The 18965-nt window shown below is 41.2% G+C and overlaps 3 protein-coding genes across 3 annotated transcripts; 1 reads left to right on the top strand and 2 right to left on the bottom strand.

Annotated features, from left to right (window-relative positions):
* Positions 1-23: 23 nt before the first annotated feature.
* LOC101774853 (ALBINO3-like protein 2, chloroplastic) lies at positions 24-8000 on the bottom strand. The gene is made up of 15 exons (XM_004964674.3): positions 7503-8000; positions 7257-7363; positions 6782-6909; positions 6485-6556; positions 5395-5496; positions 4448-4507; positions 3535-3600; positions 2706-2753; positions 1854-1967; positions 1531-1659; positions 1390-1445; positions 1183-1300; positions 1030-1095; positions 830-939; positions 24-566 (listed from the first exon to the last, which is right to left on the bottom strand). Exons 1-15 carry the CDS (start codon positions 7961-7963, stop codon positions 428-430), a joined length of 1776 nt encoding a protein of 591 aa, XP_004964731.1. The 5' UTR covers positions 7964-8000; the 3' UTR covers positions 24-427.
* A 106-nt stretch (positions 8001-8106) lies between these two features.
* On the top strand, positions 8107-10457 carry LOC101774459. The gene is made up of 5 exons (XM_004964673.3): positions 8107-8366; positions 8470-8543; positions 8632-8735; positions 8871-8939; positions 9805-10457. Exons 1-5 carry the CDS (start codon positions 8293-8295, stop codon positions 10066-10068), a joined length of 585 nt encoding a protein of 194 aa, XP_004964730.1. The 5' UTR covers positions 8107-8292; the 3' UTR covers positions 10069-10457.
* Positions 10458-10796: 339 nt separating this feature from the next.
* On the bottom strand, positions 10797-17512 carry LOC101774052 (fanconi-associated nuclease 1 homolog). The gene is made up of 15 exons (XM_012845124.3): positions 17288-17512; positions 17057-17213; positions 16077-16591; positions 15902-16003; positions 14988-15249; positions 14832-14894; positions 14221-14295; positions 14025-14143; positions 13303-13373; positions 13139-13226; positions 12868-13008; positions 12564-12787; positions 11970-12243; positions 11657-11890; positions 10797-11464 (listed from the first exon to the last, which is right to left on the bottom strand). Exons 1-15 carry the CDS (start codon positions 17408-17410, stop codon positions 11015-11017), a joined length of 2898 nt encoding a protein of 965 aa, XP_012700578.1. The 5' UTR covers positions 17411-17512; the 3' UTR covers positions 10797-11014.
* Positions 17513-18965: the final 1453 nt, after the last annotated feature.

Genomic DNA, 18965 nt, shown 5'->3' with positions numbered 1-18965 from the left:
CTTACGCCACTGACAAAATAATATTTGAGCTACGAAATAAACTTTTGATCGATCAAACGCAAAAATGTTCAGTAATATGAGATCAGGTGTAAATTCCTGCTGCATTTTAATTTACATAATTTGAAGCGACTATATTCTACACAAGGACACAAGTGACTACAGAAGTAATAACGTCGTCTGGGCTCAAGCACACTGGGTGGTGTGAAATGGACATCAGATTTATGTGAGGTATCTGCAGACTTCAAAGGCGTGCAATCCAATCATGCCATTGCCACCCACTGGTTTCATATTTCTTCTATGGCTAAGTATGGTCTAGGATTTGCTGGCTGACGTTCCAGAATTTCATGCCAAATAAACCATGTGTTAATGTCCAAAAATGAAAGCAGTATGCTCTCTCTGTTACTATGATCTTTTCAGGTCCACCATGTCATTTCTCCTCTGACTTTGGTTGATCATCCATTCCTTCCTCGCATTCCTTAAGAAGTCTTTCTACAGAAGGATCATAAGCGATAGCCATCTGCAAATATTTGGCAGCCTCAGAGTTCCGGCCTTCTCTGGATAATATGCTGCAAAAACCAATCTCAGCACCTTTAGTAACTGTCCAACATTATAGGAAAGCTTTCGTTTAAAAAAAAACATTATAGGAAAGCTGGGCCACAAAAAAATCACAAATTGAGTTGAATTACAAATGTATGTAGCTAGGAATGGAGCCAAGATACCCCCTACCACAACTAATATTTAGGGAGCATGTAGACTGTTGCTAGCCGTCAGGCGTCAGACCAATGGAAGACTCTTATAACAAAAAGAAAAGGTCTACAAAGGACTATACCTTCCCAAAATAACCATCCCTTGGAAGTAGCACGTTTTGTTGATGGGCTTTTCTGGTTCCTTGAGCTCTGCTATTCTCTGCAGGAGCTTGATTGCCATCTCATTATCACCCTACATTGATAATGACGTGATTGGTGCTTATGTTGTTCATTGCTATTCCTAATGTTCTTATAAACTGAGTCCAAATGTAGCATACTCTACCTGCCGCTCGTGTGAAAGACCTGCCCCGAAAAGTGCAAGTACAAGAAGAGGGTCATCTTCTTGAATCTACAAGATGGAGAGCATTAAGTCTTAAATGACTGCCTCAGATCATTAGCTTTGAAGTACTGAAAACCATCTGAGGTAGCAACAGACCTTTTCTATAGCATGTTTAAAACATTCTGAGGCTTCAGGAAACAATCTGTTTGAGAACAGTGTTTGTCCCATTCCAATTAACGCTGTAGAGAGATCAGGGTTTCTCTCTACTGCTGTCCTGTGGGTAACATTGTTCATCAACTTCTATTGTTTACAAACGGAGATGGTAGCCAACAAGTGATCAGACAAAGCTTAACACCAACTTACCTGATCAGTGGAATAGCTTGATCTCGGCGACCAGTTCCCAGATACTGTAATGCTTGCTAATGATAAACATATAGGTATGTACTTCAGAATTCATACTGGAATAATATTCCAAGATAAAAGGAAATATGTAAATATCCATACTTCAAGTAGCTCCTCAGGTGAACTGGACTCGGATATATTTCCTTCCATAGGAGTTGCGCTCTCACTGGCACTTCCATTATCAGAAGGTGCCAATTTCGTTTGCAAGTCAGCATCTTCAAGCAGTGACCGCTGTAAATTCATGATATTTTTTAAAAAAAGTGTAAATTCAGGATATGAGAAGAGAATAAATGAAGGACATTCCTCAGTGTCTGGCATGGTCATGTGGGGTGGGGGTGGGGGTGGGGATTATTGAACAAACTTCAGCATCATGATTCAATCACATATAATGCAATTAACTAGCGCATGTAAATAAATGGTTGTACCTGCATCATCTTAGGGCCCTCAAGAGGAGACTTTTCTGCTCTGTAACCAACCTGAGCTCTAATATCTGGCAATCCCAACAGCTTGCGGACAGCACCATTTCTCAGGGACAATTGCTGCACTTTTATCATTTGACAAATTAAAATATAACATAAAGTATATAATGTTGACTTCATCATATCAAGCTTTTTCAAATTAAAATACATGGAAACTGATTTGCTCAAACGACAAAAACAGGAAATTACAAACAAAAAGGGGAATTCATAAGCATTTTTTCCTGTTGGAGCTTTACACGAGTAATAGAGGTTGGGATGCATCTATCTGTTCTAAGCAACATCTTCTGGGTTCTTGACAATCCTTGCATTATGATACCATCTGCTCTAGGTTATTTAGTATCTCCTTCAAGGTGTACTTATTGATTATTCAGGCCATGTTCTTAGGAGCAAAAGGGTGTTGCAACACATGCCTACCTTGTTGATATTTGACTAATGGCAAACCCGAAAAAAAAGGAATGACATAATTCTACCAGGACATGTGACTACAGGTGGTAATGGATCATGGCCCTTATGCCTCCTTTATAATCCAACACGGCCCTAATTTAGTTCAAAAACATATAGTATTTTAGCCCGGCCCTTATTGAGCCGGATCCTTAAAATTGTTAGGCTAATTGGGCCCTTTACCACCCCTACATGTGACCCATCTTCCCTATTTTTTGGATGAGGTTTATTATCACTTTACCATAAAATCACATTTAGATTTTAGGCATAGAGTTACTATAAAATGAATACAAGATTCTCACAATATCCAAACTGAAATGACTTCATAATACAAGTAAAAGAAACAATTGCTCTAACCTGAGCTACAGAAAATAACCCATTTGTAGTCCAGTAGACCAGGCTTCCCTGCCAATCAAAGATTTTAAATAATCGGGCTTCAGCATCTGAATTGCTATTTGATTAAAGCAAAAGTTGCAAACGAGTGTTATACTTCTTCCATGGCCAGTTTGGACTGCATTCTTTCGATTGGGGCAGCAAAAACATCATTGACTAAACAAATTACTGCTGATTAGTTTACATCATATCATAATGTAAGAGTATCATGCTTTTAGTTTGTAACCCTGCACCCAAACCGGATTTCTGTGGGGTGTGTGGGTGTATATTGTATGTTTTCCCTTCTGCTATTAAATATTAATGCAATGATACACAACTCTCCTGCGTGTTTGAGAAAAAAAAACTGATTTCAGAACCAAATTTCCTCTCCAGTTGCAAAATCTTAGTTCATCCAACTCTGTTAACTTTGTAACAGCACATGCAGTAATAGGTTGCATCTACCTGTCATTATTGTGACACAAAGGATTGTAACGTGAGTGGAACAATATGCCAAATAGAGCATGTTGCTGGAAACAATTGCAAATACTAAGAATCTGCAGTGATTATGAAATTCCACTTCTTAATGAAATACATGCATGCGCGTTCTCGAAAAGATTAACAAATTCCACCATAATAGTTAGGCCAATTTATTTTAATTAATCTCTGCCTGCCAAACTTGAGAATATATTTCGAAATGGTACTCAACATGTTGTGCACATCATCCATTCGTAACCACATGAAAACCCAAATGCAAGTAGCTGACCAGAGGAATCACATATGCAATAAGAACAAAGGGTAAATGCAAGTAGCTGACCTGAGGGACCACGTACGCGATAAGAAACAAAGGGATAGTCAGTATATCCAAGTATATTCTATAGTACTGCAAACAAGAAAGAAATATTTTCAGAACAGGACAGCTTTACATAAAAAGTAGGGAGGGAGAAGGAAACATGTGCAAAGTAAACAGTCAACTAGAAATAAATTCACAGGTATTTCAATTTTCAAATGGACCTTACTAAAGGGGAAATTCTTAATACCTAACTATAGACAGCAAAATTGAGAGCAGCTAACCGAACATAATTCATACCACTATAAGAAAGGTATTGTGCATATTCAATGTGCCAACCATAGCTCGATTATATTATATCAGAAAGTCAGTATAGCAACCAATCAGCACAGGTTTTTTTAGCCAAAATGCTTTGCGCAAGTATAACATCCATATAAATGCAATATCAATGCCATTTGGCAGTGGTGGATCCAGTTGAATATAACAACACAAAGAAGACCCGTGGGACATAGTTGTAATGCTAGTATTATTCACCATCCAAAACCCACAAGTATTTAATTGGCCTCCATGGTTGCCACCAAACAAGTAAAAGCAGCAGCTCATTGTCATTAGTCCAATAATTTACTCCAGACGACAACCGACAGCTGTCTGGGCATGTCAACAACACTTATTCCATTAAGTGTGGATACCCACATGGACCAAGTAAGTTAACAACATTATATGGGTCATATTTCAGAAGGCCAACTGCCCAAGTGCAGTATACACCACATACACTTGAACAAAGAAAAAACACTTGATTTTCTGATTGATGGACAAACCATCCATGTTCTTCACAACAAAATCTGAGTGATGGGTCACCCATGTTGATAACTTATTAAGAATTTGTGATAGCTAGTCAACTAGCTACATGTATCCCTGTGACTGGTTTTCTGGATCATACCTTTGCCAGCAAGCCGAAAATTCCTGGATGGTGCTTGATCTGGGACCCCTGAAAAGAAATCTGAGGAAACAGATCAAGAAGTCAGAGTCTCAAAGACAGTTTAGCATAAACAAGATCCTCGTCCCAGTGTTGGAAACTAATCCTGTGTGTCCAAGTTCGTGTTGGTGTCTAGATGCAGTCTTTAGAGCCTATTACTGCTATTACCCTATGCTAATAGGCAGATTTTAGTAATTATTTTCTGCATTAGATGATATTCCCAGGCTTTATTGTAGCTCCTATTCAGCTATATATAGTGGGGAAACCAGAAAAGCTGCAAGCATTCGTCAGCACCAAAACCACTTTGTCCTACTGTGTTCGTGTGCGTTTGAGTGAGCATCCTGGGTTCACCTCTTTGAAGGCTGTGGCTTTCGCCCAGCTTATAGAATTACAAATTGCCATTTCTTATCCACTTAGTGACAAAAAGAACTGTGAATGTTCCAGATTTCATTGAAAAGGTTTTATCAGAACATGGTCAAGCTTATTACATGCCCTCTGTGTTTACTCATGAGGTGGAAATATCACTTGAACCTCAACACATTGTTCCATCCATATAACCAACGATTGACAGAAATTAAAATCACCACCAACTTATGCTCGGTCCAACACGAGTTAGCCCTTACTGCACTAGTTTAATCTAAGCTCATAACAGGCCCTCAAAGTCACCATCAAAAGATACACCAACTTGCTTGCATGATTATTAGCCAAAAACTATATATGAAATTAAAACTAATGATCACACAATGAGAACCTACCAGAGGGAAATTAACCCAGCCATAATTTTTTAAGTTGCTACACTTTGTGTGTTGACCAAGTACTAGAGACTAGACTTACACAGCAAAAGGAAACACAGTAGGAAAGGGAAACTAGTAGACAAAGCCTTTCAAAACAGAAAATCGCTAGAAAAGTACCTGAACATTTAAATAATGGAGACCAGCAACTAAGATAGGAAAGATAGGACCTAAAGTGCCATGTGGAAACTCAGTCAAGTCATGGAACCACAGAATACCACCCTGTTTAGCAGTCCAGAAATAAACAGTAGGAAGTTAAATTTATATTAAACAAAAATGAAGTTAAATATGAAGTGTAATAATATAAATAATTGCAAGAGGTTGAATATATGCTTCAAAAACAGGATACATTTGCTATTAGACTATATATATCTGGGAAATAAATGGTAACTATAGTACTATCAATACTAGCGTATAGCTTGATATGTTTTTGTTTTGGGCTTTTTAGCCCATCAAGTCTAAGTGTTGCCGATATGTCCACTTGTTCTCTTGTATATATGCCATGTTTCAACTCAATACAACTTATTGATTGAGTGCCAACACAGCATGAGCTTTGCAGTATCAAACCCCAGTCATCCATATTCATTGTGAATCCCTGATGCTGGCAACTTTGGCTTACTAACCTCAGCTGAATCCAGCCCACAATCTCTTCAACCACCTCACCATGCCCCAAGGTATACAGTCCCTTCCACCACCAGCCCACAAAATTATCAACACCTCCAAATCTCCAAAAAAAAAAACTGCTGCAACCTCCAGATATGCAACTTAACGGTATGCTGCGCAAGATAACCCTAGTAGCTCAGTAGTGCCCTAGAACACCTTAGGTCACATGGTACCAATCAGGTACTACAGTACATCACACTTTGACATCTTTTTCTTCTTCTCATAGCTAGGTGAAGTACAAATAACTATATTAAACTCTATCCAATCGGCCAACAGCGACATAGTAATTCTAGGATTGAATCTGGTCAATATGATTGTTCTCTTATAGTTTCAATAAGTTGCATCATAACTGTAACTGACAACAGAATGCTTTAACGTTAAACATAATACAACAAACATAGAACATGAATATATATAAAATAGACTTATGAACAACAAATATGGTTACTTAGCATTATGACCTTAAGACATCATAACTCTCTTCAGGAAACTTGGGAGTAGTAAAATGAATAGATGAGAATTAAGTACAGAGATACCTTGAACATACATTATCAAATCCTGGGTGATTGTTCAAGCACATACTCCGAATGCTCATCATCCAAAGAATAAAGCAAGGGAACTGCAACAATAATACAGAGGGCAGAGGAGATGACAACATAACATTAAGCTAGTTCGGTTTTAAATGCTATTTTTAAGTTTTGATACCAAATGGGAAAATATAGATTTGGAACAGCAAAATATGACTCCAAAAATAATTGTGGCATCAATCATAGGATCTATAACTACATTGAACCATGTTAAGGGCAGAAGTCAGGACATCTTATCATAGTATTTATATTATTACCTGTACTGAAAAATAGGCAAAATTCCAAAGAAAGGAGGGACAGCCAAGCTCCTTCCTTTTCCTCCAGAACAGAGTGTACTGTTCACGTAAGTTACTTCCAGGCTGAGGAGGGGGTAATGAAGTGGACACTTAAAAAGAAGATTTAGGATAATCAAATCAGAAACACATGAGGAAATGCACAGTATAGATCCAATGTAACAAATGTATGTTTGAAATCAAGGCCCCCGTAGCATAAGCAGTAGGCACTACCATGCTATTACTGTATTGCTACATCAGGAGGGGGTACTGACCATTAATTGTTTGTACTGGATGGTATTACAAAAATAAAACCATTGGGAATGTATAATGTATTCCTGCTAAAATTCAGGAAGGTGAAGAACAATATTAATCAAATATGTTTACAGGAACCCTGATAGCTGATGCGTTGCTGCATCACGAGGCAATGAAAGGTTTGAAGAACAGCGGTACTACTTACCTTTTTGGATTATTTGGCCAATTTTAGCAGTCTTCTGAAGTTGTACCATGAGGGCAGGAAGTATCAACAGTCTCATGGCCACAGTTGAAAGGGAGATCGTTATCCACCTGTGATGAACATCAACAGTCTCAAGTACGAAAAAAACGATCATTCAAAAGCCCAAGCATGGTCTCAAATTGCCACAAGAAGACGTGTTGCCGGAAATAACGGGAAATGGACAGCTTTTTCCCGCTGCAAGAGGCCTACCACGGCAATCCGGTGAGGCTATGGAACCCGTCCATGAGGTCCGACATTGTGCTGCCAGCCAATTCCGATACTCCCCCAACGCCGTCGGCCGTGGCGCCGGCGGCACCTCCCACGGCATCCGCCGCAGCGCCGGCCGCGCTGGCGACACCTTCCTCTCCATCAACGATATGCAGGTTGTCCAGGTATACGCTTTCCTTCTCAGCGTATGCTTCCTCTCCGGGAGTGTCCGCGGCAGAGGTCCCCGGACCGGGGTCGGGCCTGGAGCGGGAGTACCACGAGAAGCTTCGCGAATGGAGGGCGAAAGGGGAGAGCTCGCGAGGGGGCAACGGGAGCGTGGGAATGGGAAGATGGAGGTGTTGGTGTCTGGGGCTCTGGGTAGCGGCGGAGAGGTGGGCAACGGCGGCGGCGAGCGGCGGCGGGAGGAGCCGGCGGCGGCCGAGGAGGCGGATCGCCAGCGCCATGGCGTTCGTCACGTGCGGTGGATGCGAAGGGGCAAGACGGTCTAAACCCTTGACAGGTGCAAGATTTTAACCGTTCGATCGGCAGCAAACGGCTCAGATCGACTGAAACAAGTGTATTTGTCGGAAGAGCCTCTTTGTTTCTCCCAAATTGCCGTTCAAGGCCTTCGCTTCAATCTCATGATCTCATCCCCCTTCGGCCCTTCTCTCCCCCCTCCGAACCGGCGAACCCTAGCCACCCTGATCACTTCCCAGCTCGAACCCGCTGCGGCGCGAGTCCTCGGCAGTGCGGCAGCTGATCCTGCGGTCAAGGCGGCGGCGGCGGCGGCTAGATGGTGCTGGTGTCTGGCGGCGGGGGGAATGCGTGGGCTAAGGAGATGACGATCCGCCGCAAGATGGCCAGCATGTGCGCTCCACACCCTGAAAACTCCGGTTCTTTGTGTCAAAGGAAAAAGGATTTTTTTGGTCAAGCTGCTAACTTCGATTGTTTGTATGGATCTTTTGTCCAGATTCAACAAGACGCGGGAACATTTCCCTACTCTGAAGGACTACAACGATTATCTGGAAGAAGTTGAGGATATGAGTGAGTTGTTTTCCCCTGTTTGTAAATTTGTCATTCTTGCAATGTACCAATTGGTGGAAACTTAGCAGGGTTTTATGTTTCTTTGAAGCTTTCAACCTGATCGAAGGAATAGATGTCGATGCGATCGAAGCTAAAATTGCAAGATACCAGAAAGAAAATTCAGAGCAGATAGTCTTGTCCCGAGCAAAAAGGGTGTGCTTTTCTTTGATGTGATCTTCTGATTGAGGCAGCGAAATTCCAGTTGAAATGTTTTGCTCTAACCTTCGACATATTTATATATTTTGACTGACAACAGTTTATTTTTATGGCCAATTTGTTACATGATAGGCTGAAGATCTTGCGGCAGCACTTAAAGCAAGCAGGATGAACCCTGTAAAGACCGACGCCGACGATACGGTCAGTAGATATTTTTAAGTTATATGTTTCCTGTGAAATAAATATTTTGTAAGATTGTTAAAGTATGTATTGTCTTCTTCAACTTAGGGGTCTGAATGTCTGATACTTGCATGACTAAAAAAAACAAAAGCCAAAACGACCTATAATTTGGGACAGAGGGAGTAGTAAACATCATCAGAAAATGGTAGTGATTAAATGCTATAAATATCATCAGAAAATGGTAGTGATTAAATGCTATAAATCCTGAAGTACCAACTTTTAGATTTAGCACCTTGACATCCTATCAATGTGTTTTGTGGTAATTACTAGTGTAATCAAATATTGACTGCGTGTTTTAGTCTAGATGAAAGGTAGCTGCCGATGCAGGAGTTTTGATTTGGTGATCGAAGGTGTAACCCTTAGCAAATTGAATCCTTTGCTAGTATATTTCAGCCAATTATGAAATTGCACTCCAACTTAATTATGTGTGTTTTGTCTCCTTAGATGATGTATGTTTGCATAGATGCCATGCATCGTTAGATATTGCCTATGCAACTATCTGACCGTGTGTCATGACAAAGCACGAAGTTTTTAAAAGGGGTGCTACTGTCATCTTCACTTTGCATCCTTATGAACATGTTCAGTCTTATCTGGTTTGACGCACATGTAAAAGAACTACTGCAAGCTCTATTTTTCTTTTATTACCTTTCTCTATTCTGTACTGCTTTAACTTGATACTTTTTTCCCTTAAAAAGAGAAGTTGATGCATTGATTTCATGTGGTTTATACTTTTTGGTGGTTAGATTAGATTGCTGTGGTATTCTGATTAAAAAACAAATTGCTATGGTATAAATGCCAACACATGGTGCTTTTAAATCTTCAACAGGATGTTGGGAGTTCCCAGGGTATTAGTGGTGGGGCAGGATTTCAGGGCCAGTATGCGCCTGCTGCTGTTCCTGGTGGGATGGGTCAGCCTCGTCCCACAGGTATGCCCCCTCAACCAATTGGCGGTCGGTCAGATCCTCTTCAAGGAGATGACGAGGAGACCAGGAGACTGCGTGCAGAGAGAGCAGCACGAGCAGGCGGATGGACTATTGAATTGAGTAAGAGGAGAGCGATGGAGGAGGCGTTTAGCGCCATATTCATCTAGATCAGATCAAAGGCAGCACCTGGCCTGGAGGAAAGCCAGTACTATACTTAAGATGGCCTTTGAACAATTACACGACATTGGATGCTCTGTATTTTATCTTCTGTGTATGGAGTTCTTGCTGAGGGTATTTTATCAAGCGGCCTTGTGGTTGCAAAAGCTTGCTTTCTTTGCAAGCTGGGAATTTGCACATTGTTGTACCTTGTCAGTATCAGGTCATCGTGACAGTCAGACTTGTAACTGTGCCTTACTGTCAATTGTAACTGTGCCTTCGTAAGGTCAAGATAAGCTTTAAGAGCCTCGCTGCCTCTCGAACATAAACAAATTTTGTCCTGTAATATTTCTTTTTGTCAGAATTTTAGTTGAATCCAATCCTGTGGCCTATTGTGACTCTCGGTTATGAAAGTACATATATACAGGATAAGTTTTGGACTTGTGGTAGATTCTGGCCAATTGCTGCTCTGTAACCAATTGCCAGTTCCCACTGATCTCAACCCCTCAAGTACAGAGCTCATAGCATACCGATTAAGCAGTTACTCCCTCCGTCCAAAAATTATAGGTCGTTTTGGTTTTTCTAGGTGCATAAATGTTTGTATGCATCTAAATATAGTGTATGTCTAGATACATATAAATATCTATGAACCTAGAAAAATCGAAACAACCTACAATTTGAAACGAAACGGAGTGAGTAACTTACTATAACAAACCGAAGAAAACTGATGGTTCCAATCTTTCCAAAAGTAGTAGAGCTTTGTTAGAACGTCCCTGCCCAAATAGGTGGCGATAATGTTTTACTTATGTACAACATCACAACAATGTCGCTGTTTACATGTTACAGATTTGCTCTTCAAATTAATCAAATACTTATGTTTAAAAAAACAAATATTTATGCATAAATCATCAATCAATAAAATGAAATTGTTACGCTAGGTGCAACTTATGAAGGGAACTATCTCCGCTTGGTAACTGGGCTTACTTTGCACACTTCCACATCAAATCCAAAATCCATGAGAACAAGAATCCATGCACGCTGTTGCTCCGACAGCTGGTCCCTTGGTCCTTTGACCTCCACAAGTTTAGCTTCACCTCCGCCTCTTTCATCAAGGAAACGCCATAGCAGTAGATCAGGCATTCCACTAGACCAGCTTCTGTAATCAACAGCTAGATGACGCAGGAGCAATGCCAAGCGATGGCCGCCAATGCACGCAACGACAGCCCGTAGATCAGTTAAGGAATGACGGTCCCAATTAACGCCCCGGCAGGATGTCCCCTGATGTAGCTCCCAGGAGCTGATTAGCATCTCTTCAGCCATCCCTTCTTGTATCTTCTTCAGCTGGGATTCTGCAAGGTCCTTTCTTGATTTGTAGAAATAATCTGTTTCCAGATCAAGAGGAGCCGTCTGCAAGAGAACACCCAAATCAAGTTGCGGAAAACTACTGTAGGGAACAAGTAAAAGACATGATAAGGTCCAACAATCTATCAAACAAAACCATGAGGGATTTAATGAGAATCCACTACAAGGTTCTGATGACTTTGCAGGAAATATGGTTGTGCACCTCCAACAAAGGAAAGCATTGTTCAGGTCATATACCTGGAATTTAGACTGAAAAACATCTTGTATGTCTGAAAACATTACATCCCACATCAGAAGGCCAAAGATAGTCATCCAAATGCCACCTTCCGAATGGGTACCTCGCCAACCACCGCCTTCGTCAGCATAATATTGTAAAGCCAACTGCTCTACCCCACAAAGTTCCCCATCATAACCATAAAATAAATTCTTTGCTCCTGTCTCACAATTTAATGGCCTTCCTTCAATGTTCATCTAATAATAGGAGAAGCATAACAAGCATAGATTGTTTAGTATGAAAACAAAGCGCAATGACAGTCAGGGCGATATATACCTCTTTTATATTCCTTTTAACATAATCAGCATAACTGGGAACTTTCCAGCGTCGTGGAGGTTTGCTTAAACGCAGCACCCTCCTTTGCAATGCGAACTTTGAACCAGCACGGACCCATGGATCAATTGCTCCCCCTTCAGCTACGGAAAGGCTCTCATTTGGACGACCCATATGATCCAAATCAACAGATAACCTCAGTGTCCAATACCCTCGCCTTCTATCACAAGCAACTTTACTAAGCAGTATCTTTAGAATCCTGATTGCATCTTCATACCTAAAAAATTTAGTTGGCATGAAAATAACAATATTACTAAGATGCTTTCTGAGGAAAGAAGTTAATGAGCCCTACGTGCAACCAAGTGTCATTTATACTTGTGCTTGTGTCAAATGCCCAAGTATGTAACAGCTACAACACCAAAGCATCCCAATATGTAGCACGAGCCAGAAGGCATGTCACCACAACAATAAAGGGAAAAAAGAACTCTAGTTTGCTTCAGGTTTCCAGTTCACCCAAAATCTTACAAATCACAAAAAATTCATGCATCTGAAGAGAGTTTGAGTTGATCCATAATTTTAGCAGTTATCACAACTTACCTGCGGTCTCGTTCATAAACAGAGACACCTAATGTGAGTATTTTCGAATAGACCCAGGAAGCTGAAAAGTGTGAAAAGAACGATGGGGAATGTTCAGGTGAAGTTGCATTTTCTTGTTTTGGCATAGTGCATAGTCGATTCTCAGACAAGTCAATGCATCTTGTCACCAAGTCCATGTTATTATTATCAAGGGATTCATCCATCAGTTGTGCAACTCGGATAGCCTGTTTGCAATGCAAACATTAAACACAGCTGGCGAGTGGCTCGTTATTCTTCTTTTTTTAAAAGGGGATCGAAATGTTACCTCTTCATACTCAAGCAGATCACTTCTTTCTTGAAAAATGTGGTGAGAGATGCTGCAAGCATAGTCTGGGAACTTCACCACACCAAATTCCACTAATAGAAAGGAAGAAAGATCTTGATCACCGTTTAGAAAAAAGAGCCTCTGCACGATTGTACTTGATCATCATTGATGCAAATATAGCTGTTGTATGAAATAATACTCTTGCCAGACTAAACAGTCCAACTGTCCAAGCAATATTTAAGCTTTATGGTTAAAAGCAGTAAGAATTCACCTGAATACGCCACAAAAGTTCATCTGCCATCTTAGAAATTCTTATGCAGGTTCCTGTCCATTTTAGGATTCGCTTTGGTAGTGATGCACTGCATGTTCAAGAGATGAACTTTCATTACACTGAGGCCACAATTCTCAAGAATGCAACAAGCAAAGAGCCTTTACCAGGTACCATTATGATATAAAGACAGAAGGGTGCAAGCAAGCTCGTGTCGACGTATGCAGCTTGTGTTTTCCTAAAAGGGAGATAGGCCAGTGAGAAAACAAGGTAGAAAATGAAAATCAACCCTCCTCTAACGAATAATAAAGAACCTAGACAGCACAAATCTATTTCTGTACATGCCGAAGGGGAAAAAATAATTTTGTGTTCACATTATTTTCATCAAGTGCTAGTAGGCAGAAACTATGGATGGATGAAAGCTCTATTACCTCATCAAGTCATCCATTCCTTGGCAGTAAAATCATTTCACAGATTATACACTTGCTGTTGTGTATTGTTGTGTTGTTTGGTGTTATACAGACATCCCCACGCATTCTCAGATATTTTTAATCATGCATATGTCAACAGTTTCATCATCAAATTTGATACTTATCGGTGCTTATCATATGAGTATGCAAAAATATGTGCCACCATGAAATCCTAAAGTAGTGTGTAGCTTCCAAAGTGGCAACTTATGAACAAATGGTGATTCTTAAAGTCAACCTTTCAAGGGGCCAATGCTTGGGCTGTTGGGCAGTGGCTGAATCTCAGAAAAATAATATATCGACTGATCAAAGTAATAGCATAAGAATGCCACTTTAGAAATCCTGGATATGACAATTTACTCAAGAGGAAAATAGTGTACTTGTGAGTGATTAGAAAAGGTATTGAAGACAAGATTGAAAACCTTAGGAAGCTCCTTTAGAATTTCTTTAATTTCAGGAACACTTAACACATCAAGAATCTCCTTCATATCATACTCAGATGGATCAACAGTGCAAGAAAGCATGTTGATATAACCTGCCACTGTATAGAGAAACAGTTTTTCAATTCAACAAGCTAAAGGCAGAATAGCAAGCAAAATTTAGATGCCAGGTTATTACACTTCAGTTCCATGACTGCATGCTCCAAATCTGATATCTCACGATACGAGATGGTACTCTTTCGGAACCATGGCCCTGTAAGAAAATTAGGCAAGTGCAAGGTTATTTGTTAAGTAAGCCTTGATTAAAAAAAATATTTCTTCAGTAGTGGCTCCATTTTAATATTTTTAATCAAGCTACTGAAGCTGAACATGCCCTAAGCTTGATTGTGAATGGGTGCTGTTAAAGAACTGGTAACAAAGTCAATACATCATTGCGATGCCTAACATATAAGCTGTGGCATCTCAAACATGAAAGCCCTAAGTCTTATGGATCAATCGTGACAACCCTATATCACCTGAATGGGAATAGAATAAGGTGTAGCAAATATTTGACAGTGCAAGGATGGGAATGTTCTTTCCAAAAATGCCCAGAATGGGCAAATTAAGTGGAGGAAAGTTTCCTTTGACAAATTAGTGCTGCTGATTGTATGTTGTACATCCCCTAAATTTGCTCAAGTGCATTTGATGCTGGCAGTTCCTAAGCATCTACTTTAAGGTATGCACATATGCAAGGTGCAGAAAGGAAGCCCAATTAACATTTACTTATCACTGTTTGGCAGGAAAGCCAACCTTTTCGAGTGTAGATCCTAACAAAAAGCCGTTGCCCATCATCTGATAACGACTTGAAAGAAGCTGTTGAATGAAATAGTGTATAATAGTCAATTAAGACATGTTCAATGAGAAATTAAAGATGTAAGTGAGAGGGGGAAGAAAAAAATAAACAACCTAAAAATGATCTTTCTATATCACTAAAAACATGTGCATGGTTGGCCATCACATCTGCTATCATCAAATTAAAATTTCTCTGATATCTTGCACTGCTAGGTCGCTGAAAATTTCCACTTTTAACGGTGCTGATGAACTTTTCCCATAAGGACTGCCAATACTCCGGATCATCATTTATCTGATTGTCAATTTTACATTTCTGGATAGTGATCTGGATAGGAACATTGCCAAGCTGTTGTTCAGGCAAACCAACCACACATCCCTAATAAGAAAAAATAAGGGAACATCAGAAGCAGAATAGCCATTTACTTACTAGCAAAAGTCTATCTTTTTTCCCACAGCAAGCAAAAGTCTATCTGCAGAAAAAGAAATGGATAATCAAAGACCTAGGTCAACTTGGAGCCGAAATCTTACAGCCTCCCTATAGCAAGCTGAGTGATTACTATCATCAGCAAAGCTGGTACAAAAGCTTTTTGTTGGTCTGTTAATTGGAACAGGGCAGCCCCCCCTCCCGAGGAGAAGTAGCCAAATTTTGCAAGCATAAATATATAAAGTAATATTACTGGAGTTTAGAGGTACTCAGCCTGTGAATGCAGCACTGAAATGACGATTCATAAACGATTACTGAAAATTGTTAACTGTGTTCAGTAGCATCCATTCAGATTGCATCAGGTGAGGTTTTACAGAGAAGCTACTACGATAACCGAGGCTAGTTTATTCATCATCATTATATGTTTACTTTGTGAACCAAAAGGAATTTGAAAGAAAGATAGTGATAGATGTAGTTTTTTCAGCATAGTGCAGTGCATTCCACATAAAAGCCACCTGTATATGTCTAATCAGCTACATAAAGTAGTGGCAGCAAGCTGTCCTACACTCTACAACATTCTAGCAAAATAATAAGAGAACTTCACCTCGCATTCAACATAGTGCATGTCCATTAGAGGAGCCAAAACTTTAGCAAGCTCCCGAGGCAAGTATCCAAGCATCTCGCATTCAGACGCTGCATAAAGCACCTACCAATGGTATTAAGAAAAATCCACTACATGGGGGGTATTACCATATTTTTTATTTGGAAAAGATGGAAACCTTTATAGCATCAGAGTCCTTAGCATTCTGAGGATCTCTCAGAAAAGTAATGCCTGCATCCTCTCTCAATTCAATGTTCTCATGGAACCTCCGGCCTACTATGACAGTGTCAACGGTTATAGTGGTGCTAGAATCCAAGTCTGCGCATGCATCATCACTGCAAGAGGTTGCTACTGTTGGAAGCATGCTAGAAGAGCAGTGTTCATCCTTCACATCTGGCAAGATAGTATTTGAAGGTGCATAGGTACTAATCGTCTTAGAAGTGCGAAATGAGCCATTCAGACAACCAGATGATGAAATAGTGGCACCAGCCTTTGAACTCTCAGTGTCACTATCCAACGAGATGAATTCTTGGTTTCTTGACAAATCTTCATCAATCTGTTTCACACTTTCTGTTTCAACCTCGTTGGTCAAATTGTTTGAAGTAGGCTCAGCAGAAACTTTTTTACTGAATCTGAAATTAAGAAGGGTGCTCTGTGTTAATTTTCTTTTCGTTCCTCTTGTAAGGCATATATCTGCACAGTTAATACCAACACAAAAGTCAATCTTCAGAATAGTATCGAAATGTATGACATGCTCTTTATGCATCCAGAATACTAGTAATATAGTACCAATAACCACTTGTAAATGTGTAGTGGTGCATTTGTAAATTTCACTCAAACTTATTCACCTACTGAACCAACCAAGAGAAGAAAGGAAAGTGGCATAGTTGGATATACACCTTTGGCTAGCTGGTTCTGACTGATAAACCACTGCTCTACGAACAGAGAAACACCAAATGATGTGAATTTATGATTTGACATTATATGGCTTCTAGGCCCTTGTTTGTTTGTTTTTGAGTCGTAGCAACGTTTCAGTCGGCGCCAATGCTACTAGCATTTCGGGACAAACCCAGCCGAGCCGGCACAAGTAGCCTACATTCTACACTCTCCATCCCAGTAAATACAAGTGAGCGTTCAACACTGCAGGTATACACGCACCGAGGTGGGTGTTGACGCAGTAATCCGACCCGCGGATGGACTCGCCGCAAACGGGGCAGGACACCCACTCCGCGCGCACGCCGACGCCGCCGCTTCCTCCATAGGACGAACCAGCCTCTACCCCCGCCGCCTCGCCCGGGCCGCCCCCGTCGTCGGCCTGGATAAAAACGGAGATATGTCAATCGACGGCACGTTTTCGCGGGGTTCGGGGCGGCGGGGGTTGACTTCAACCTGAGCGGGGGAGGCGGAGGGGAGAGGACAGGACGGGGATAGGACGGCGGCGAGCGAGGCCGGGAGAGGGGAGCGGCGGCGCCGGCCGATGAGGCGGACCAGGCTCTCCCGCCCGGTCAGCATGGCCGGCGGGGAGGTGGCGGCGCGCGACGGGGCGGGAAGGAATGGGCGCGGCTACTGGTGGTGCGGCGCGAACGGCGTTGGACTGTTGGAGCGAACCGGTCGCCTCGCGGGCTTTGCGGCCCGCGGTGTGTGAACGCGCGGGGTGGGCTTTTGGCTTTTTCCCGCCGCGGGTAGCGCAGTGGTTTGGGTTGGAGCAGTGGGTGGTGGGGTGAACCGTGCAGGTTAACAAAGCCAGCTCACATGATTCTGTTCTTCAGTTTTTCACACTGTTTTTGACTCTTTTTAATAGACAGGTCATGCCCATTTTCCAAGTATTACTACGTCCACAAGTTACCCTTTTGTTTTGGGTAACATGTTAGGTCCATCTAAACATATTAGGTGCATTTTTATTTACAAGTTTATATAGGTATTGACACATAAGTCATCTTTTAATAGAACTTTTTGAGCAGCTTCTCCATGTCTAAGGAAGCACCGCTAAATCATAAAAACTAAAATGGATTAAACCAAGAAGCTATCTTATAAAATTAGATCCAAGAAGCTCTCTTATAAAATTAGATCCAAGAAGCTAAAAATGTAGCTTTTATTATTTTCTTCTATCCTGCATTTCACGTTCCTATTAAAGTAGATCTCATTAGCCAAAGCAAAAGGTATTTTGCCAAATATTTTTACAAAGTGCTTCAACTCCATCGAATGAGGTAGAGTGAGCCATTTTAGCAAGAATCGGAGATGTGCCAAACATGCTCTCATACAGTGAATTGTAACGCCAATGCTTAAAGTAGATCTCATTAGCCAAAACAAAAGGTATTTTGCCAAATATTTTTACAAAGTGCTTCAACTCCATCGAATGAGGTAGAGTAAGCCATTTTAGCAAGAATTGGAGATGTGCCAAATATACTCTCATACAGTGAATTGTAACGCCAATACTAAACGTTAGCTTTAAAATAAGTCTTACATCATACTACCTTCGTAGAAGAGAATATAAATAACAATAGCAAATATCATCATCAGTAAAAGATTCAGCACAGCATAGCACATCTGATAGTTTGTACATGAAAAAGAAGCATGTAAATTGATATTATCATGTATTAACTCCTTCATTACAAATGAAAAGAACAACTCTAAGGATGTGTCTTGCTGTTGATTGTTGACATTCCGTTTTTCCATCAACCACTCCTTCCAGCCGTCCGATCGCAAAGCAATGGCTTAGATCCGCTTGCTCTCTCTCCCCTTTATCTTCTTCCTCCTCTTCACCTGATGTCCCTCCCGACACCGCCTCTACCTCACGCTCGATGCCGTCTCCTTCCTCCCTCTCCTCCGAGCTCCCCCACTGCTCCCATCTTCATTCCGACTCTAGTGGCCTTCGCCACCTTTGCCGCCAACAACAACCTTTTTGAGCTCGACGCCCCCACCGCCTTCCAGCACACACAGGAGGTCCCCGCCGCCCGCTCCGGCTGCACCCTTACCACCTCCGCTCCGCCGCCATCTCTTTTGCCTCCACCGCCAGCCGGCGCGTCGCTCCGAAGCTTCCTCTAGAGTCGAACATGTAGGTAACCAC

Source organism: Setaria italica, chromosome IV (genome assembly GCF_000263155.2).
Source record: "Setaria italica strain Yugu1 chromosome IV, Setaria_italica_v2.0, whole genome shotgun sequence".
In the NCBI taxonomy this organism is placed as follows: Eukaryota; Viridiplantae; Streptophyta; class Magnoliopsida; order Poales; family Poaceae; genus Setaria; species Setaria italica.
Note: the sequence above shows the minus strand (reverse complement) of the source record. Positions and strands in the feature narration are given on the sequence as shown.